This window comes from Salvia hispanica, chromosome 6, assembly GCF_029641045.1.
Source record: "Salvia hispanica isolate PSC_SH4W2 chromosome 6, Shi_PSC_v1, whole genome shotgun sequence".
NCBI lineage: Eukaryota > Viridiplantae > Streptophyta > Magnoliopsida > Lamiales > Lamiaceae > Salvia > Salvia hispanica.
In genome coordinates, this window is record NC_142697.1 from 3,669,361 (window position 1) to 3,692,205 (window position 22,845).

General features: G+C 35.9%; 3 protein-coding genes across 7 annotated transcripts; 1 reads left to right on the forward strand and 2 right to left on the reverse strand.

The window, feature by feature from the left end:
* Positions 1-394: 394 nt before the first annotated feature.
* Positions 395-4,723, reverse strand: LOC125189735 (protein FRIGIDA). The gene is made up of 3 exons (XM_089060938.1): positions 3,716-4,723; positions 1,450-1,625; positions 395-1,321 (listed from the first exon to the last, which is right to left on the reverse strand). Exons 1-3 carry the CDS (start codon positions 4,599-4,601, stop codon positions 533-535), a joined length of 1,851 nt encoding a protein of 616 aa, XP_088917064.1. The 5' UTR covers positions 4,602-4,723; the 3' UTR covers positions 395-532.
* A 2,759-nt stretch (positions 4,724-7,482) lies between these two features.
* LOC148923074 (ACT domain-containing protein ACR11-like) lies at positions 7,483-11,824 on the forward strand. Its single transcript, XM_089061748.1, has 10 exons — positions 7,483-7,837; positions 8,433-8,493; positions 8,586-8,711; positions 8,849-8,943; positions 9,382-9,466; positions 9,546-9,602; positions 11,048-11,103; positions 11,217-11,322; positions 11,420-11,488; positions 11,581-11,824. Exons 1-10 carry the CDS (start codon positions 7,698-7,700, stop codon positions 11,641-11,643), a joined length of 858 nt encoding a protein of 285 aa, XP_088917874.1. The 5' UTR covers positions 7,483-7,697; the 3' UTR covers positions 11,644-11,824.
* A 2,539-nt stretch (positions 11,825-14,363) lies between these two features.
* On the reverse strand, positions 14,364-22,845 carry LOC148923075 (serine/threonine-protein kinase BLUS1-like). Of its 5 annotated transcripts, none has more exons than XM_089062007.1 (21): positions 22,716-22,845; positions 22,270-22,467; positions 21,221-21,475; positions 20,557-20,681; positions 20,272-20,316; positions 20,105-20,186; positions 19,951-20,019; positions 19,692-19,862; positions 19,533-19,598; positions 18,707-18,775; positions 18,477-18,620; positions 18,361-18,410; positions 17,874-18,020; positions 16,782-16,888; positions 16,603-16,697; positions 16,491-16,532; positions 15,251-15,376; positions 15,113-15,161; positions 14,978-15,024; positions 14,756-14,817; positions 14,364-14,669 (listed from the first exon to the last, which is right to left on the reverse strand). In XM_089062007.1, exons 2-21 carry the CDS (start codon positions 22,432-22,434, stop codon positions 14,594-14,596), a joined length of 1,992 nt encoding a protein of 663 aa, XP_088918133.1. In that variant the 5' UTR covers positions 22,435-22,467; positions 22,716-22,845; the 3' UTR covers positions 14,364-14,593. The 5 variants fall into 5 exon arrangements, 4 of the variants coding, with proteins under 4 accessions (XP_088918133.1, XP_088918132.1, XP_088918134.1 ...); XM_089062006.1 differs by having other exon boundaries at positions 17,874-18,050; XM_089062008.1 differs by lacking the exon at positions 16,491-16,532 and having other exon boundaries at positions 17,874-18,050.

Here is a 22,845-nt window from a genome sequence, read left to right on the forward strand (position 1 = left end):
ATCTAACTGTCATTTAAAAAAAAATTGCGCTCGTTGAAAAGTGGTCGTTTGTAGTTTTATGAAAATAGAATTTTATTAATGGCAAGTATAAATGTGATGATCATGTCCATTACAGTGAAGTCTGTGTAAAACATTAAAATGTTTGATATTTTCTCCTTTTAGCAAAAGTGAACATAAGAATAGTTGCGTCATTTTGTTTATGTGAGACCTTTACTTGAGTGGGCATTCTGCAAGTATTATAGACATTCTTGAAAAGCAAGGGACACATCACCTCCGTCTCACTCTAAGTGGCACGATTTCCTTTTTGGGATATCCCATTCTAAATGACACATTTCTTAAAAATAGAAACATCACTTTCTCTACTTTTTCTCTCTTACTTCATTCTCTCTACATCTAACTCACAAACCAACACTATATAAAATTCCGTGCCGAATAAGAAATGCTCCACCTAGAATGGGAGGGAGAGAGGACAAGTTTAAATCAAGAGCACAAGGAGCAACATATCATCACATGTACTATAGAACGACTGTAACTAAGCTTGGTAAAAATATGATGAAAGATGAGACGGTACAACACTAGAACCAGACACCCCACTCCGAGGAACACTACTCGGATGCAATTCACTCTCTGCTATAGAATCAGCAAACTGATATAGATCAGATGTAGAACCCCGATTTCCATGACCTACTAATGAGGTAGTATTCCCTGGGAAGCTGTCAACGGATGATGATGCCCTGTATAAGGAAGTCAACCCTAGCCCTGTAGGTGGAGGTTGGCTAGTATACCTTTCGTGTATGGCTGAATCCCGATGCCACATGTAGGGATGAGTGCCACGGTTAAGCTGCCCTGTTGGATCAGCCAAAACTGGCTCCTGATGAGCATATGTCGGAAGCATGCCACCATGGCTCGCAGCCCCAACTCCAGACGGAATCATACTTTCTGGTAGTAACCCTGCACCAGGTCCTCCATACATCACAGCTGGAGCAGCATAACTATTGACACGGTTAGAATGTCTGTTATCCAACAAACCCCTTCTGCTATCAACATGAGCACTAGCTTTCTGCTGCTGTGTACCATGATTAACATGGCGCACACGTTTTGCATCTTGGACTTTTGGCGTCTCGATTTCACTCGGTTTTCTTTTCTGAGATGCTTTGTCTACTTCCGATTTCCTATCAAATTCAGTGATGTCTTTTTCTAGATTTACAATTTTTTCATTGATTTGCCATCCGGGAAGAAGCTTTGCAGGATCAATGCTGTGCCTTTCCAAACACCCCCTGATAGATTTCAGAATATCCAACTGCTTCTTATTTGCTGCATTCTGCATGAAGGGATAAAATAAAACACCATGATCAAAAATGTCCACCGATTTCGAGGGGAAAGGGAAGTATTCTATGGATGACACAAACTGTTTATGAATTATTACACAGTATTAGATTATTAACTTACAAGTGTAGCTGGTGAACCCTGTGGTCCCTTTTTTGACTTTTTCCAAGTTTCACTAGATTCTTGTAGAAATGAAATTAAAATTGTGTGTGGATTAAACCTCTCTTCAAGGCCAAATGTATAAACAATATCAACAGCATCTACTTCCATTTTCTTCTTCATCATCTCCTCAACTATCTCTGTAAAATTGTTGCACATGCAGAAAATCAGCCAAAGTATGGAAATTGGATATTTCGGGTAACCAAGATTGAGGATGGAGGAGAATTAATTCCTCTCTTTTGCTCTCAGCCTCTCACTAAAGACCTCCTCTCTTTTGCTCTCATCAAACACATTACAAAACTCCTTATTACAGATCAAGCAATCAAGCACCATAATGCAGCTCATAATAGTATGCCTAATTTTATTCACCTTCAATTTGTCTCAACAATCACAATGCATCCACTCCCTCCCCTCTATTCACCAAAACTAATTGGTCGTGGAAATTTTAAGGGCGGCTTCAAATCAAGATTTTGAAGAGGTAGATACATGACGACTTGGTAAGCAGCAAAAACATTGATTAGGTTCAAAAAAAATAAAAACAAGATGGCCTTTAGGTTTCTTTATCAATTGTTTCTGAAGGATTTCTTAGCTAATTGAAAAGCAAAAAATCAAGCAAATGTTTCTGGTATGCATGGTTGAATGGTCAGTTTCTTCTTTTCCCAAAGTAATAATTGTGCAAAGAGGAGGATGCCCTTGAAGAATATGAGAATGATGCAGCTGAGTTGTAGAACTAATTTATTGTGGTCAATTTGCACAAAGAGAGAGATGAACGAGAGAAACAAATGTCAAATTCTTTTCCACCCAAGTATCAAAACAAAGGCGTTTTGACATTTAAGGGGAAAAAGTGCACATATAAACAATGTTATCAATGATGTTACGGCGTATGACAGCTTATGACGGGAAAACCTGAGACAAGGTACTAAAATGCAAAAATTCAGAAAATGATAAAAACATATTACTCCCTCTATCTACTACCAATAGTCTTAGAGGCTGGGGTGGTGGGGCTGCGCTGGGGCAGTGTTAGAGGCTGAACAGGAGGTGGCCGGATGGCGCTGGAGCCGGTGGAGGTAGGGTTTTAGAGAGCAATAGATGTAGGGTTCGATGTATGAGAGAGAGGGTAAGAAATGGCCAGCACTATATCGTTTCATCCATGCCTCATTTAAAGGAATAAAAATTCAATTATTGGATCAACCTCATGAGCTTATGTATTAACTCTCACAACGTATGGAGTGTCACTGAAGATGGTTCAAATCCACCCTAAGACAAGACTCAATTGTTTCAAAGACTCAAAGTAGAAAAATCTATTGAAGAGCACTAGGCAAAAAGATGATGTGACTAAATTATCTCATTATAAGTTTCTACCTCATCTTGCATAAAGAGTAGAGACAGATCCTAAAACTTCCACTAGGGACTCAAACGAGACAATGCCAAAAATAATAGATTGGGAATCTTACCAAGGAATTAGCACCTTATAATGTTCAAATGGGGTTGTGATATTATGAAAAAAGTATTTTCATTCTAGGGCATATACTTTAGATTATCTATATTTTCATTGTGTGCAGTCTAGGGCATACATTTGGATTCTTCTATCGCATCCGAAGTTTATTGAATAAAAAGACATCTCAAATTGTAGTGATCATAATTAGTACAGAGCTAGTGACTATGAGGTTTATGATTAACTTTTGCATCAACACCGACTTCAGAATTCTAGGAGAGTTGACTGGTGTGAGAACGTGTTTAAATGCTTTAATTTAACATAAGCGCTTATAACCTTACAGATAAGAAGAGTGTACTTAGCATTTTCGGAAGGTATTGACAGCATTTGATAGGAAATAGATCCTCAACCGTTATTAGGCTCCATGTATAGTCCTATTATTCTAACATAGAGCTCCGCAGGCATGCAAGATAGGACTCATATACCATCAATTCTGGCTATGAGCATAAAGTATTAAAGTGATCTTCTCCATCAATTGAGCCTATTATACACTTCTTTTCAGAATTTTCCTTGCTTATATCAGCAAAAATGATTCACTTTTGACCATTTTTGCAGCTGTTAGTTCTACTTCTTCATAACATCAACTAAAATGCGAAGCCTCGCCTATCCCTGGCTTGTGACAGAAAAGACCACATAGGTACACACATACTACATTATCACAACCTTTATACAGTGTTTTATCAGATAGTGTTAAACTACACATGCTCTAAATCAACAATGAGAGAGAAATTTTACCCAGAATTTTATTCATAAGCAAATGAGACTTCTGCAACACATGGACAATCTCCTTGGCATTCCCCGCAATCACCAAATCCCGCATATCCTCAACATGAAACACAGCCGGCACCCCAAAACACGCAACAAACAGCAAAAGCCCCCGCGCATCGATCTGGTTAGCCCTGGCCAAACCGCCTTCAGTCATCAACCTCTTCCGCCACGCCACGGCTGCAGCATCCGCCTCCTCCTTGTCCGCTTTCCCAATGTCCAAGATCCCATTATCGCTCTCACCGGCAACACCCAATCCCATCATCAACAAGAAGCACTCCAACACGAAAATAGATGCCTCGCGAGCAGGGATCATCGGGGAGTTCCTAGTGAAGGCCTTACTCCCCTGCAAAAAGAATTTGCCCAAACACTCCAAAACAAGCTTCCAAGGGTTTGGCGCCTGCCTCAACGCGTTCGGCACTTGTTCCTTCAGCATTGGGAGATCAGACAGATGAGAGACCAGATATTTCCGGACGCCGCGGCTGCACATCGCTTTGCAGAGGCCCTCGAGCTCTGATTTCGAGGGGATTTTATTTTTATCCTCCTGGTGTTTCTCCGCTGGAGCTCGGGGTTTCGATTGGGAAATGTGAGGGCGTTCTGGCGGCAGCATCGCGGAGATAGAGGCGTTGATGGATTGGAGGTGGGTGTGGAGGTCATCGTAGCATCGGAGGAAGGCGGACATCGCGGCGGAGAAGTGTTTCAGTTCGGAAATTGAGTTGAGGAAGGGCGGAGGGAGGGTTTCTAGGTTTGGAGAATGAGGAAGGGCGTCATAGTCCGGCGGTGTGAGGGCTTGGAATGCAGGGACACCGTCCTCCGCCGTGTCGGCCGGCGCTGTAACGGTGGAGATCATTGGCATCCAGATTTCAGAGAAATCCCTAAATTACAATTTCTTTCCCTCTGGATTTGTTTGTTGGATTACATACTTAGTGCGGCTGATTTTACACAAAAACCTCTTTTCAGTTTTCACATCTTATTAAAGGAATAATCATCATTTATTCATTCTCATACTCTTACAAAAAAAAAAAAAAAAAAGCAATTTAAAAGATCTAAAAAATAATGAAGACTTAGTCTTTTGAGGCTTGTCCTCTTTTTATAAGAAAATATCATATTCAATACTCAACATAGAGATAGAGATAGAGATAATATCATATCCAATACTTAGATATGAAAGTCCAAAAATACTCTCCATATCTTGGGGGCATTTTTAATGCAAAATTGTGACGAATAATGAAAAAGTACCATAAATGTGATTACACATCAGTTCAAGGACTATCCATGATATATTTAAAGTTCAAGTACCGTTTGCGTGCGAAGCGCATAGTAAGTTCATAGACCATTTGTATAGTTCACTCTAGAAACCAAGAAGAAAAAGGAACAAAGAAAGAAAAAAAAATCACATTTTTGGTACTATTTACTTGAAATTTCCAAATATACCCTCTATTACTCAAAAATCACATGTTTGGTACCTAAGATTATTTTTGTCACGAAGTACAAAAACGCTATACAAAGATTATGTACCATTTTTGTGAGAAAGTGAAAAATCATGCACTATTTATGTAGTTCATTCTAAAGTAAAAGAGAATGAGAAAAATGTTGTCATAAATGGATATGAACTATTTCTATTAGACGGGCGAAAAATGAAATATGATAACTTGTTCTATGGTACGGGAGTAAAAAACTGAAATAACGGTAATGAAACAATAATATTGGGAAAGTGAGAATTCTTTTTTATTTTTTTGATTTTTTCCTATTTTTTTATATCAAATTTCCAACAAACAAAATGACGCCCATTCGCGGAGGGTGGAGTGGACGTCACTGCGCAGCTGGGAGCGGGTCACGTCATTGTGCGCTTTAAACCTACCAGATGGGAAGGAGCCCCTCGGGATGAGACCACTGCAACGACAACCTATTGACGGTCCATCCCAGCGGGACAGGTCCGCATCTCGGCGGGCTAACCATTGCGAATGCTCTCTTCTCTATTTGAGATTAATAAATTAATAAATTTCAATGCCAATTATTATTAAACCTAGGGGTGCTTAAACGGTTATCCGGTTTTCGATTAACCGAAATCGGAATCGGAACCGATCAGTTAATTGATGAACCGAGAATCGGAAAATCGGTTCCGGTTCTAGTTCTAACTTTTTAAATAAACCAGTTCTGATTCTAATCGAAACTGTTTAGGAACCGGATTATAATTCAATTTAATTTTTTTATATAATTTAATATACTAATAATTCTAACTTAATTGAATTAATATTAAATTGAAGTATAATAATTTGAAACATTGAGTGATTTTTAGACCATGATACTTTGAATCTACAATTATTATGAACTAATCCAATTTTTATGAATTAACTACTATGAATAGAGCGTCATAAGTTTGTTTTTAATTTCCAAAAGAACTTATGCAAATAAAATATCATTTCATATAATAGAAATTTAATTTCATAATAAATTTACGTAACAATTCATTTAACATACGATTTTAATTTGTTCGTGAATAATTTATTAATTGTTCCATTATAATCCAAAAAGTCACAACAAGATCAATTAGTATTGGAAATTCCATTGAATATTTGTTTAGCTAAAAAAAGAGAAAATGTAATTTAATTTTAAAACTCATTTTTTTAAAAAATTGTTAAATTATAGAACTCCTATATTTTTTTTAAAAAATAGACTTGTTCGACCTACTCCACTTGACATCACTCCTACCCATACATGAATATTATTGCATTATTGGTTTGTAATTTTTGTGTATTTTTTTGAATTTTTAGGTATTATTTGTTACTCCCTCCGTTTCGTCATAGTTGAGGCGAAACTTTTCGGCACGAAGTTTTATAAAGGAATATTGGATGTGTTAAATAAATATATAAAAAAGTAAGAGAGAGGAAAAGGTAGAGAGAATAAAGTATAAAGTGAATAAAGTAGAGAATAAAGTAAGAGAGAGTAAAGTAAGAGAAAAAAAAAATTATCATATATAGAAATGACTCAACTATGAAGAAACTTCCCGAAATGGAAAAATGACTCAACTATGAAGAAACGGAGGAAGTATATTTCTAGATGTTTAATTATTATTTTTGTAGTATTGAACTATTTAAAATTATAAATATATTCGGATTAAAATTATACATCGGTTCCGATTTGGAACCGGAATCGACAGGTTCTTAACCGATCAGTTCCAAATCGGAACCGACTGGTTTCGGTTCCGGTTCCGATTCTAAGATTTATGAAAAATTAAAATCGATTAACCGATCCGGTTAGAACCAGAACCGGCCAGCCTAATTAAACCTTAGCCAAAACATAATTAATCCCTTATTAACATGTATTTCGAGTGGACAACCTGAATTCTTTTTGTCTTATTTAATTATTTCTGTATTGATGCAACATACATATTTTTGTCTTTAATTTATTGAAAGTTAAATTAGACACGTGGGCTCGTATGATATTATTCTATCATTAAATTAACCAGTGATGTCTACTCCATAAAAATATCTGACAAATAAAAAAAAAAAAGAAAAAAGAAAAAAGATCATCTCCTTGGTTACCTTGTTTTATCTTTCCATCCTGAAAATTCACATACGAATGGATAAATTTTTTCCCGAATGGATAGATTCATTTTCTGAGGCCAAGCTTAGAGCCAGAAAAGAAATGGAAATTGGAAAGCGAACAAAGACGCCCATAAATTCGTTATCTTTTGCAAATATTCAAAAAATAAAAAGAAATTAAAGTATGACGCTGACAAAAATCGCTCTGTATAAAGACAGGTCGAGTGTTGGTTTCGTGAGTGATGGCGGATGCTACTAGAGAACTCCTACAATAGCCACACACCTGCTTTCTTCCCACCCCAGAAATCCATCTTTTTTTTTTATCTTCAAACTCTCACTCTATCTAGCATTGGGAAGAGATAGGATTCAATCAAGATTGAATCTTTTTCTTTTGCTGGGCATACAGAATGGCTGTATCTATGGCTTCTAGTTGCAGTAATTTTGGGCTCTACACCAATTTGAAGCAACCTAATTCAAGGGCATCTTCATTTTTTTGCTCTTTTGGGTTGGATCCACTTCAGTTGCCATGCATTCATCCCAAGAAAAGGTATTTCCTTCAAGTGTTTTTCATATGAATTTTTGGAAATATTTGAGTTTGCTGATCCCAAAAGAAATTTGTTTGAATATCTTCATATATTGGGCTTATTTTACCAGCTAAAAGTAACGAGCTTATGCTGTTGAACTTATTAGAAACTTTTTATTTTGTGTATTTTGTACTTGCTTTTAAGGCAATGTCAAGATTTTATGGTGTTTCTCTAGTGAACCAATCTGATTTTGTATTGGAGTTCATCCTTGTAGAAATGGTGACTATCAAAGAAATTGGTTTGACTGTCTTAAGTTGTTATTACCAGCTGAAACTAATGAGCTTATAGCTATGTTTGCCCTATAAAAATGATTTTGAGCAATACTTTGTTATATAGTACTCCCCCTAAAAGGCCTTATAAGAGGAGAAGCAGGAGAGGTATTCCGTATGTTGGAGTCAAGATTTTTACCAAGTTGATGTGGTATAGAAATGGTAGCCTATTACTTTTTATGTTTGGAAGAGAATGCTGGCTAGGCTAAACTATTTGTTAGGTGTACTTTAGTTTGAGTATTCAATGCTCGACTGTATATGTTATTTTGCACTTGTGCTTTTGTGTCAGCCTATCGTCTTCCATGAGTAGTGCATTTATACCAAAAGCGTCACCACCTACTGCTGTGGAGGTATCGAATGTTGGCTGGTGCCGTTATACTTAGTTCAAATCAGTTTCCTACTTATTTGTATGACAACTTGATGGTTGGGATTTTGGAAACAGGGTGGAAGTTCTAAGGATACGGATGTAGTTCCCACCCCAATTGTAATAATAGATCAAGATTCTGACGAAGATGCTACTATTGTTGAAATCACCTTTGGGGATCGTCTTGGAGCTCTCCTCGATACAGTATGGCGTGTGCACCTTATATATTCAAATATTGGAGTTTAGAAACATTCTATATTTGACACCAAGATTAAACACAGTGATTTCTATAGAATTTTTGCGGCCCATTTATTAATTTCTGGTAACTGCATATGTTTCAGATGAATTCTCTCAAGAGTCTTGGACTGAATGTTGTCAAGGCTAATGTATACCTAGATGATACGGGCAAACACAACAAGTTTGCCATTACTAAAGCGTAAGTCTCGTAAAATTCATTTTCCTCTTCCATTTCCAAGTAGTTGCTATTGTTATAGGCTAAATAAATCAGAGTTTCAGTTAATTAAACCTTTGAAAATGGTAGTCAATCTTTTGGGAGGCACAAGTAAATAAATTTTGCATATTTTGGCTCTTTTGATGATTTTTACTTTATTAAACGTCATCATAACTAGGCAGCAAAATTACGTGACCTCATATTTGTTGATTTCTTTTTCTAAGCATTTTCTTGCATCTCATCTGAAGCACTATAATTTGTGAACTACTAATATTCATGTGGATCATTCTTTATATTTGTAAGACAAATAACTAATTACTAGTATATGTTTTAATGTTCAAACACGAGTGGGATTATGATAGAACCATATCCTTACATTATTAGGCTGATTCTGTTATTCGTATTTCATTGCATGTATTTCAGTTCGACTGGAAGAAAGGTTGACGATCCGGAGCTTCTTGAGGCGATCCGTTTGACAATTATCAACAATCTGCTTGAGTTTCACCCGGTATTGACTCTTAAAATTTTTTACAAGCCACCTTCTTCCGCAGTTTTATTTGCTTAAAGCTCTTGTGCTAATTTTCCAGGAGTCGAGTGTTCAGTTGGCGATGGGGGCTGCATTTGGCGTCACTCCACCACAAACGGTATTAACTCTCTCTTTCTCTCTCATGCATGTACAATTAAAGAGGCGTGGAATAGTGTGAATAAATTTATAATCTTAACATCTAAAGACCAGATTTTATCTAGATTACGTAGGAAACTGCCATAGTACTACAGAAGCCGTGAAGATGCTTTTGTCGCATATGGAGATAAGGACTTAATAGAGCATATGCTTCATACGAGTTTCAATAATGGAATTTGTCATTCTTTGAAATGCCAGACCACCATCTGGTCTTTCCATTGTGTTTATATGCATTATTTATATTGGTAAGTTCAATTTCTATCATAGGTAAATATGCTTCTAAATGTAAGTATTATGTATCATAAACCTAAAACGATACAGTTTCATCTATTAATAGAACTATATCTCTAGGGTTTCCAAGCTTTTCGTGACTTAGACTGCTTCTGCTCATTTAGTGTGACTCAATAAAACAAGAACCAACTCAAGTTAACTCGTAAAATGCAGATATAGTTGGGAAGAAAATCACAAGTTATAGTATATTGTACTGTTTACTTTTTGAGAATTTATACTAAATGATGGATATTTTAATGTCGTTACATTCATAAAGCTTTTTGAAGCATAGTTATGCTCAAATAAGATTGTAAACTTAAAATATATTCCTAATTTTAGCTTGAACTCTAATTAGCTTGTAAGGAATAAGCACGCAGCCAAGCTCAAGGTTTCAAGTATTTAGCTCTGCTCAATTTGATTACACCTCTATACACACAATATGTAAAACTACTCTAAATGCATGAATGCATAAAAAAAGCTAGACATTATTACGAGAACTAGCACAATGTTATGTGCGATAGTGCGATACGCAAAACATGTTAAAGTTATGAATTTTAGATAAGTTATATAAATTTACTAAATATTACTACCTCCGTCCACGAAAATAGTCCTGTATATTCACTTTGGACTGTTCACCAAAAGAAGTCTATATATGTATATAGTAAGTTTTTTTTCTCAGTCTCAGTTTCTACTTACAACCCTTCAACTACTTTTTCTCTCTATTTCTCACTTACTTTACCAATTTTCATTAAAACCCATGTGTCCACAACCAATACTAGTTTTTGTGGACGGATGTTGTATTATAGCTTCAAAGAATTTTAGATGGAAAAGGAATCATATCGTATAATTTTATACTCAGTATTTCAAAGAGTACTAAACTATCTTCAGAAATTATATTATGGCCGTAAGTCATGGATTTTCAAGGTTCAATTGCTTGGAATTGATGAAGTTGAATCCTCTATTATAGCTTTACGCAACGTGCTGTTGCGTCTGCTGATGATTGTCAACGTCTTAAGAAATACTATGACCATTTTTTAAAATTTCATAAAAATGTTTATAAATGACGATGAGCCTGGAAAGATCAAAATTACTCCCTATTTGTCATGTACTCATTCTTTATGAATGCAATAAATGCAGATCGATGTGAATATTGCAACGCATATCCATGTCTACGATGATGGTCCTGAGCAAAGGTAACACACGTTGCCCGGCTCTCTCCATTTTCACATGTTGCCATTGCTCACCCATTTGGAATGATAATGTGTTAGAAGTTCGAACCTTGAAACACCACTACACATGTTTGCAGCTTGCTCACTATAGAAACAGCCGATCGTCCGGGATTGCTGGTGGATCTCGTAAAGATCATCACTGATATTAATATCACTGTTAAATCTGGAGAGTTCGACACTGAGGTAACATCGGACAGGCTATTTCACAGTGGTTGTTCTAGTATTTTACAGCTTCGTAGATTGCATTGGTTTGCGCATAAATGTGACTTCCCCTTTGTAGGGTTTGCTGGCCAAGGCGACATTTCATGTAAGCTACAACGGCAAAGCCCTTATTAAACCTCTTCAGCAGGTATGTTAGCATAGAAGTGACAATGTGCATCGATGTTTTGTTGAGTCGACTGTGATATTGATGTGTCGTTTTGATCCCAAAAATCGCGGCAGGTTCTTGCAAACAGTCTGCGATATTACTTGAGGAGTCCAAGCACAGAGGAATCAAGTTTTTGATACATGGGAGAAGATGCATTCCATTAGAAATCATCACTAATTTTACAAAGCATCTGTTTTTACCCTATATTCATTATCTATTAACACCAATAATTGTTGCTTTGTTGTTGTATTCTATTGTTGCTATCATTTTAAACACAATTGGTTGCAACTCTTCCAGAAATATATTTTTGATAGCAAATAGTGTTAGTATTTTGTGACTGAATTTGATTGAAGCTATACTGGGAAATCATAAATGATGGAGATACTGTGAAGAGGGAAAATTATAACCAAAATGAAAACAGTGCATCTTTTGTTTATCCGTATTCATAAAATTTATATTCTTCTATTCATTTAAAGGTGTAAATGCCTAAATTTACTCTTTTACCATCAATAAAGTCAGAAAAAAACATTAGTATTTACATATGTTGCTGAAAATAAGAAGAAAATATGGAAGAAAGAAAAGAAAACAAGACTCAGTCATACAATTGCAATTGGTTAAACAATATTGGTGGTGAAGAAGCTACATGTACTTGCCTACTGCATCACATAACCCCACCCTTTGTGTTGACAATAACTAAACAAATTATTCCTGCAAAAATGTTCTACTGTAAATTACAGGAAAAAGGATTTTAAAAAAAAAGAAAGAATATGCTAATCATACAACAATTCAACCTAATTCAAGAAAGCCCATTATCTTGGAATTGAACTTTAAGGTATCTATCATGCCTTTCCATGATCAATTCACTCAACTAACAAGCGACAACTTTATCATTCTTCAAATTCATGTGTACATATTTTCTCTAGTAACAATGGCCAGTCCTCGCCAAGTTGCCGTGGATTCATCCCGCCATAAGCAACTCGTATTTTCTATGGATGTCCCAAATAATATAAGTCTTTTTTTTGGCAAAGTATAACATAATTATTCGTTTACTTTATCTTGCTTCTTTGCTTTATCTCATCTTCTATTTTATTTTTTTTTACTTAATTCTTTAAACATCATTTTCTTAAATCTGTATTCAAAGGGTGCGACGAAGGGAGTATGTTGTTTTAAGAATATCCATACTCGCATAAATTATTGATATTAAAATATATTTTTAAAAAATAATTAATATAAATATTATTTAAATATTTATAATATGGTTCGACCCCACGATATTTCATTTCTGGATCCGCCATTGGATGAAGCCGGTCCAAGCCACGGCGTGGCCACCCCCAACGTACGAAGGGGGTACCTCACGATGAAATCGGCCGCCTCCAGGCACAAGCCGACATGCGCCAAGTGGATGCTCATATTCAACTCTAAAAGGATTTAATTGAAAAGTTGTGGGCTGCACGACGATAGTTTTTTTTGTTTTATGTATTTTTTTATTATGTAATTTTTTTAATTAATTTACTTTTTTTATTTTAATGAAATTAATGAATTTTCCCGTATATGTGACGTAAATTTAATTCCATATTTTGTGTTTAATTTTAAAATTAAATAGTTTTTTAATTTTGATTGTTGTGGCTAGCTTATCAGAAGGAGCTTGTGGCTAGTCTAAAGTCATTGTGGATACTCTCCCTAAAATCCTCCGATAGTAAGCTTTTTGTTCATGATACCCACTTTCACTCCCACTTTCACTCCCACTTTCTCTCTCTTCTGCAACTCAACTTTACCATATCTATCTTCTAATTCCCTCTTCCTCTCACCCTCTCTCTACTCTATCAAGAAGACCACATTGCTTCCATCTTCTTGGACACATCCACCGCCTCGTGACTGATTTTGTTGATTTGGGCCTCTTTTATGTTCTTCGTAGGGGGAAGTGACGAGAACCAAACGATTTCGAAGGCTCGCCGCTGTTTGATTGTAGTCTCTCGCCCGTCGACAGATTTCTTCCTCCGCCTGTAGAAGATTTCTTCATCCACCGTAGATGAGGATTTTTCTAACTACATTAGTTTTTTTTTAATTTTTCGCAACTCATCCATTTCTCGTGGATTGGGGTGGGAGCTTGTCGATTTGTTGTGTGTTCTATCGACAAAATTCTATGGGTTTGTGTTGTCTTACAAATCTTCTTTATTTTTTTTATGATATTTTGAATATGATCTAGGATGAAATTGTTTGGATTTAGAGAAGAAGATGTAAATAAGTAAGCTTTAATTATGTGCCTTAATGAAGAATAATCAAATCAATTTTGCTGTAATTAATAATAATATTTACCAATTAATCGTGAATCATTCAATTTATTTAATTAATTAATTATATAATTAAATTAATTTAAAAAAAATACATTTAAGATGTTTAAAAGAAAATGAATACATAAGGGTATTTTTGTCAAAACAATTCTATATCTACAAAACTAATTTGTGTATCAAACAACATTTTAAAAGGACTATCTTGACACTATCTTACTTTCGATCCAAAAACACTATCTCTATCTAGTTTTCTTGCACTATACTCTCATACCAATCAAACACTTTGATACAAATAATGTGAAACATTTTTTTTTATATCATTAAAAAATAAAACGTTTTTCTTTTTGGATTGTCTCACTAAAAATGAAATATTTCTTAAAATAGAATCATATCTTCTCTATTTTTTCCTCTATTTAGTGATTCACAAAACAAAACTACATAAAATTTCGTACCATAAACCAAATGTTCCATATTTATCTTGACTGAGGAAGTAATTAATGCTACTAGTATGTAAAAATACTGTAGCATATAAATCAGGTCTACCGCTGAGCCCAGTAAAATGACAGTTTAGGAAGCAATATTTTAAAAGTTACTATTACTAGTATTTTGTTTCATACACCAACAAGAAAATAGACGGTTGGTACGAATGAAAAGATTTCTGAACGTTTAGCTAAACTATACAACTTCAGATTTTCGAGCCTGCTAATAAAAAATAAGCAAAGAGTAAAGGAAACCTGAATGTAGCTAAACCTTCACATTCAAATAAATGTATCAAACTTGGGTAATAATAATATCATCAAATGCATCTGTGTTCTTTTTCACCGTGATTCTCTGTTTTATATTTTTGGATCTCTTCTTGACAACGTACAAGCCTACATAATATAGCCAAGTTTGTTACAAACTAGTTTAAGTTGATTATGGGTTGATGTTACATTGATCATGGATGAGAAAATAATACCTCCACTGCAACTCGGTTATCTCGCGGATCAAGTCCTTTTCTCTCTCATGAGCAGCCTCCAGCTACAAAAGCAAAAGTGTGCAACATATAATTTTTAGTATGCATTGTGGATCGACAAATTCAAGGGCAACCATACATCAGTAGATTAAATCTGGGCAAGTAAACGTGTAACTCGATCATCAATCACATTTAAGTTTGCTTCATGCCCCTAAGCTATCATACCATGGATTTCTCTGCCAATTGTATGTTCATCGGCATGGTCCCTGCATCTGCAAATATTTATTGATGGGCACCTCGAGTGAGAAGAACTTTACATGCTATGTTGGTGTGTATCAATATTGCAGTAATGGATGATACCTGGAAAGTCGCCAATGGAGATTTGCTTCATTGCACTAAGTATATTATCCTGTTAGGGGAAAATGCAAAACAGACCAGACCTTAATCGAACAGTCGGAATAGTAATAATGTAGTACTAGTATTATCAAGAGCTCATACCCTTTGAAGAGTGTTTGTAAGTAGAACATTCTGAAGATGCGCGAAAAGTGTATGACTATAAGGGTGTTGTGATGGACTAGCTTCAGAAGGCCATGGTGAAGAACTTGCTGGAAGCTGTGCAATCACCTGGAATATCCAAAATGCTGATTGAAGTAATCTTGATAGTAGCAAGATATGGGGGAGTACTGGCACCCATGGTACATAATTTCTTTGTTGATACATATATCGCATTTTGAGAGGTATTCGTGCAAAAGAAAGGTCATGCTTAATTCGTTCATCCATGCGTAGTGCAGACAAACAGTCAGACATGCATCTACAGACATACATATGGGTTAATTGCCAATAAAATCACCACTTAAGACCCAATTTGCAATTGCAACACCACTTTCAAAGGTATATGAGTTAACGATGACATTTAATTTAAACTCCATTGCCAACTCTCCCTCTCTCTGTAATCAATAACTATAAAAGAGTGGTAGCAGTAACCTTCTCCGCCACACTTAGAATACACCCAGCATCATCGTGGTCCAGCCAAGTGGTGGTGCCTTGTATACACTGCTGCTCCAATACTCCCCATTTATCTTATGTTACTGTTCTTGGGTTTTGCTTCTTCCATTTATTTCTTTGAATCTTTTGGGAGTAAAGAGCTTTGGTTAAAACCCGGCCGCTATAATTTGGATTTGCCAAATTCCCGAATTTCTAACAATCAAAATGGAAACTTTGTAATCTCATGCAAGACATCTATCTTAGACGGAAGTCAACTACACGTGGATAGCAGAAGGCCACTTTTGGAATCATGGTGGCTGGAGAATTTAGGAGTGCTCTTAATTGCTACTCCCTCCACCCTATAAAAACAGACTACTATTGCTATTTTGATTTTCGTCTGTCCTATAAAAAATACACACTTCTATTTTTGGCATATTCTCTTTAAGATTATCCTTGAAACAAATAATCAAATGCTTCAGAAACATGTATGACAGATAAAAAGCTGATGATGGATCTCAATGTATGAACACTATGCAAATAACAGAAGATTCAGTGACTCGTAATGACATTAAAAGGTCAGCCAATCGATTCAGTGACTCATAATGACATTAAAAGGTCAGCGAATCAAAGATCATGAATAATTTTATAACAAATCTCATACAATCATCCGACAAACTAAAATTGCTTTAGTCAGTCTCATGGAAAAGTTAAGCGTGTGAACAGAATAAATTATGTTTCAAGTTTCAAAATAAACCTGCATGCTGTGGCTTTTCTGCAGTAAAGGGGCTGCAGCCACCTACATGAAGGAAAAATCAAATTGAATTGATAGTTAAGAGGATTAATCAAAATGATATCTGGATATAAACCTTATCCGTCTCAACACTTTCTGATGTAACTTTAAATCGTCCTTTTTGCTGAATAACAGGGTTTTTGGCTTTCTCATCCATATCATCTCCATTAACTGCATCAGAAAATTCACAAACATGTTGACACTCAAGAATACAGCTACGACAATTGGAAGAACTTCTATTTGCAGATGAGTTACCTGCTGCTTTTGAACCTTTGGATATTGTGTCATGTTGTGCTTCTGAAGGTTGGAGATTGGTGTGTGCTCCACGTGACATGTTCTGACATTGATTTTGGACTTTGTCGCTAAGAAACACAGATATCAAAAAAGATAATGTCAATCTGATTGGACGTGTACTGTTAAAAAAATTTCTATAAGAAGAGCCCAGATTAAAGTAAGATTGGGACTTGGAATATAGAGTGTGGGTCATGTTCTGAATAGATATCAGCTTATTTCAAGGAGAGAGTGCGTGTATAAGCAGCTTAATTGGTATGAGATGAGGCAAAGGCCTGTGATTTGCAGAAGAGACTGATACATTGGAATTTCACTACGCAAAGGAGAATAGACTTTCAGCCTTTTCCTGATAAGCAGAAACGTTCTCATTCTCGACAGTTGTAAAAGTAAAGTACTCCCTCTGTTCCTTCATAGTTGAGTCGTTTTTGTATTTCGGGAAGTTCCGTTATAATTGAGTCAGTTCCATTTATGGTGGTAATTAACTCACTTTTTCTTTCCTACTTACTTCATTCTCTCTTCTACTTTATTCCCTACTTTGTTCACTTTTCTACTTTTTTCACTCTCTGGCTTTATCTACTTTATTACCTAATCACTTAACACACTAAACATCCATTTCTTAAAACTCCATGCCAAAAAGAAGTGCCTCAGCTATCAAGGAACGGAGGGAGTAATATCACTATCATACACCATCCTAGAGCAGAAGAAGCCTTTTACCTCTAAAGAAATAAAGAAAAGCAAAGAAGAATAAAGGAAACCAGATAAGAATTCAATCCTCTTTGGCTGAAATCAATATACAATAGGAAGGTGTGTTGTAAGGGTATAAAAGTATTTTAGCCAGAAGGTGAGGGAAATATCACAAATTTAATCAATAAAAGTACTGATACAACTTTTATACAGTTAAAACTTTCTGCGATATATGAGATGCCCATTATGATGATGGCTGGCAGGTGAACCAGTATATTAATAGAGTCGACTACTACTCATTCCTAAGCAGCATACAGAAAATCATTTGGAATGAAGAACTGAAAGAAGAGAGAACAAAGTATAGAGAAATACCTTTGATTAGTACTTGCTGCGACCCCATCTAATGGTTTTCTGTTCACATTTGTGACCAGCTTTTCTGTTAAGTTGCTTTCGGTGTGATTCTCATTGCTGGGGGAAGCATTCATTGTTGCCTGCTCCGGAGTTGAGCCAGGAGCACAACTATCATCATCGGATTTTTCACATTTAGCACTAAGAAGGGGATTTGATCAAACTTAGCCAGGGCATTGTACCAAAGATCAGAAATAATGGGCAGAATTATAACTAAAAGCATAAGAGAACCAGTTGCAACAGGATAATATTTTTTTTGGTTACAAGTGTGAAAGTGAGAAACTTGAGGTGTGTGATTATGTTTGTCAACCAGAAGAGACAGGATTATGACATTAATTAAATGCATTAGCGAGAAAATATACGAGCAGAGCCAAAAGATTATACAGGAAGTAATACAAAGCATGTGTGATGTTACAAGAACTAGAGAGATTGTCAAGTCGTGATAACGTACTTGGAAGTTGTAGAGTCCACGGATGAGAGGGAAGCAGGGGTATAATCATCCTGTGAAGAAATCAGATGTTAAATTTAACCAAAAGTGCATCCTAGGAGAAAACATTATAAACTTACAGAATCTGCAGCATCAGAATATTGACTAGCAAAGGAAGACTGGTGTTGAAGTATTAATGAACTTTTGGACGAGGATGGCTGGCATTGATTTTGTTTAACTTGTATTTCTTCATCTTTGTCAGGAATAACATCGTCATCCTGTATCTATAAGAAGCCAAGAAGGTATATACTTCACATGAGTGTCCTGCAGTAAATAAATAAATCAAATGAGAATCAGGAAGCATATATACCAGTGAAGCTTGAGCCTTCATATCGTCAAGGTTGAAGTTCCAACCACTAATGCCACGTTTGTATTCATTCTGCTCATAAACACAAAACTTGTTACCTATTCCATGATCATAGCATTTCAGTCATGATCCTACTGGCTGCATATGACACATAATTACTGTACTACTAGGATGCAAGGTCATAATTAAGGAGCTCTTAGGCTGTACCCTAATATATGAAAGAATGAAGTAAGTGAAGTATTTATTGCAGTAGGTCTCTTCAACATCTGAAATTGCATTGCAGATTACACATTACATACACATACAACCTAGAGTTTCCAAATCCAATGTAATACCCCGTACAATACATAACCAAAAAACTGCCTCCATCCATAAAAAAATCGAATACCAAGAAAGTGGGTAATTTTACTCTTTATACCCTTTATTATTGCATGTAAAACTGAACAGCTAAAGAATTTTCAGTTGAGTCCAATTACATAAAAATATCCTTGAGATTTAATCATATAACAAAATACTTAACTAAATGTGTTAATTACAAGACTAAAAGTGCCCTCTTAACATATACCCCTATAAATTTAAATTACACATCTTGGAGGGGACCGTTATAACAGAGTTATCAATCCCAGTGAGATATTTGTAGTACATGCCAAGGCCATATTTCTTTTTAATTTTGAGAAACCAAGGGCTGAAGAACATATTTCTAATTCACACATAATTTGGTTATTATTTTCAAATACAGTAGCCCCAGGAGGAAGCTTGTAAGCAGCTAAGTGATATGAAAATAAAATTCATCTAAACATGTGTTTCTCCAGTGATGTAAAAATCAAACCTGGGATATTTCCTCCTTTTGTCCATCTGGCATTTTCTTTTGTGCAAGCATATCTTCCTCCTTTCTCTAAAGTGAGTGCATAAATTTTAATTAGAACATAACCTAAAGGAAAGAAGACACTCCAGCTAGGCCATGCTTGTATCAACGCAGAGGAAAAACCTTTAAAGCCTGAAGCCGAGCGCCAAGATCTGGGAGACCATCCAGAAGAGTTCTACAAATATAATCATTAGATCTTGCTTGCTTGAAAAAAGAATGTTTTAGCAACTTCTTTGCAGAAGGTCTTTTTGTAGGATCTTTCACCAAACAACTCGCAATCATCTGCTTAAAGGACTAGCAAACACACAGAAGATGTTTATTGATAGCATCTTAATTTAACAAGTAAGTTGTTATTGGGCTTTACATGCATGAGAAAGCAAACCTTAGAAAACTTTTTGTCTCTCTCATAATCTAGACCAGGTGGTGCATTTTGCAATGTCATGAGCAAAACCTACATAATATGATAACATTTATAACATTTGATTAACTGTCCATATAAGAGGGGGATACAAGATAGTCACTATATCTGAACAAACCTTCATTGGAGGATACTTTGAGAAAGGGGCATGCCCGTGCGCAAGCTCCAAAGCAGTTATGCCAAAAGACCAAATATCAGCTCTGCAGAAATTATCCAACAGGTAAGAAATCAATAGAAAATTCAGATTAAACAGAAACATGAATCTTGGAAAAAAGATGAACAGACTTGAAGTCATAACCATGCAATTGCTCCATAACCTCAGGTGCCATCCTACAAAACACAAACAACTCTCATCATAGAGAAGCCAAAAGAAATTAGGAAAAATTATGAGAGCACCATCATATCAGAACAATTCAAACTTGCATATCTGGGTATGCTATATGTCTACATCATACACTCAGCAATCCTTTCCACAAACCTTTGTACAATTTATTAACTTGTGAACATAAAGGAAATCAAAATTCTAAGCGACAATGCCATGCATAAACCACACCAAATTTCAAAGCATACCAGCATGGAGTACCCACAAAAGTATTCCTCATGCGTTGTCTGTCACCAGCATCAAACAAATAAGCAGAGACACCAAAATCTCCCAGTTTGATTCCACCACGTGAATCGATAAGAACATTTCCAGCCTGAAAGCCAGGCCCAAATTAAAATAATAGAATATGAAGAATTTGGCAAGCTAATTATGTTTAAAATTGAAATAACAAGCAATTGAAATGACTACTGGTAGTCCTTAAGAAGGATGACCATTCTTCTGTTAATTTAAGATTAATGAACAGAAACATGAAGGGGAAAAGTTCATGATATTACTACTGATAGTGTGGGTTACTTTTTAATTAAATTTTCATCAATTTTCAGAACATGGCTATTTTAATAGATAATGACTTTGTGAAATCTTTTCTCATTTTTTGCTGATTACTAAACAAATGCACAAACTTTATCATCCGTATCTGTATAGAGCATTCTGGGAGATGATTTTGATGTCTCCAAATTCTCATTTTAAGACATGTTAGTTTTCAAAAGCTTGACAAGTAGATTTGTACTAAATCAAATATAAATAAGATGACGAAGATATTGATTTTTTTGAGAAACCTGTTTGAATATGCATGAGAAGCTTGAATTACAAAATTATTGGACATTACCCAGTTGCCTAACTGTTTCTACTCACTTTGACATCCCGATGAATGTGGCCATGTTGATGAAGATATTCCAAGCCTCTCAACACCTCTCGTAAGATTGTAGCAATGACAACCTCCTCCAAACCATCAGGGTGTACAGCCTTTAAGATGTGCAAGCAAGAGCCTCCAGCCATAAAAGGCATTACGACCCACAAATTGTGATCACTGACAAAGGAGCAGTGCGATTTTAAAACATTGGCATGGTCAACAAGGACCATTGTTTGTGCTTCGCGTGAAACGTTGTTCTGGGTTAAAATGCAACAATAGAATCAGAAAGATAATTTGATAAGTCTATCATGCAAAGAGACAAATAAAAGCAAACAAAAAGCAACTGATAAACAGAAAAGCAAGCTTCTAGGATCAATATACTGTTGTAGCTAAATAAGATGATAAGGCACCATATGAATCATATATAAGAACTCCAATATAATCAAATAGTAGTTGATAACCGGAGGATCTCAGCTAAATTAACGGTACTTGACAGGATGATGATCAAGCAAGGTTGAGCAAAATAGTACTCCCTCCGTCCACGAAAATTTGTCCCAGTTTTCCATTTCCGTCCGTCCCCCAAAATTTGTCCAATTTCACTTTTACCATTTTTGGTAGTGGACCCCATATTCCACTAACTCATTCCTACTCACATTTTATTATAAAACTAATACTTTAAAAGTAGGACCCACAATCCACTAACTTTTTCAACTCACTTTCCATTACATTTCTTTAAACCCGTGCCCGGTCAACCCGGGACGAATTTTCGTGGACGGAGGGAGTAATATCAAATTATCGATACAGTCATATTTTATTAAGATACTATCAATCTAATCCGTCCAATCAAACTATTAACATACCAATATCCAGAAATAGAGCAAAGAAGAGCAACAAGACTCTGTTACTTTACCAGTGAAACAGTGATAGACTAGCTCACTCTTTCAACTGTAGTCTAAATGTGTCAAAATCCAAAAAACAAATAGTATGAACTAGCTTATAAGCTGGGGCTTTCTAAGCGACTCAATTAAAAAAAATCAAGCAGAGAGATTACCAGATCGCAATTAGTACGCTCAAAGTCGAGAATTTTGATGGCGACAACCTGATCGAGCGATTTACACCGTGCGCGATGAACCGAAGCACTGACTCCCGTCCCTACCTCCTCAATCAGCTCGTAATGCTCTGCTCCAATCGGATACTTTACCCTCTCCTTCTCCATTGCACTAACGCCTAAATCTACTCCAAAATATCACTGAATACAGACGCAGAAATCTCAGCAAAGGCGCTTACACACAGAAATTCTACAGATGATCAATTAAAATCAGCGGAAAAAAGTAGTGACAAAATAGATAATTCGGAAACTGGAGAGGCATCGATCGCTGCATGTGATGTCAATGGTGTGAAGGAAAAGGGAACTCACGGGAAAGGAGCTTGCGTCAATTATTGAAATTAAAAAATAATATACGAAAAGGAAACGTGGAAAGAGTAAATAGAAGCAACCTGAAATCAAGGCGGTTAAATGTAGATTCAGATTGAATGAAAAAAGGCTCTGACAATGATAGAGGGTTTGAGTGTGAGAGACAGTAGGGAATGGAGAGAGAAGAGAGGGAGAAAGCGCGGTAGAAACGGA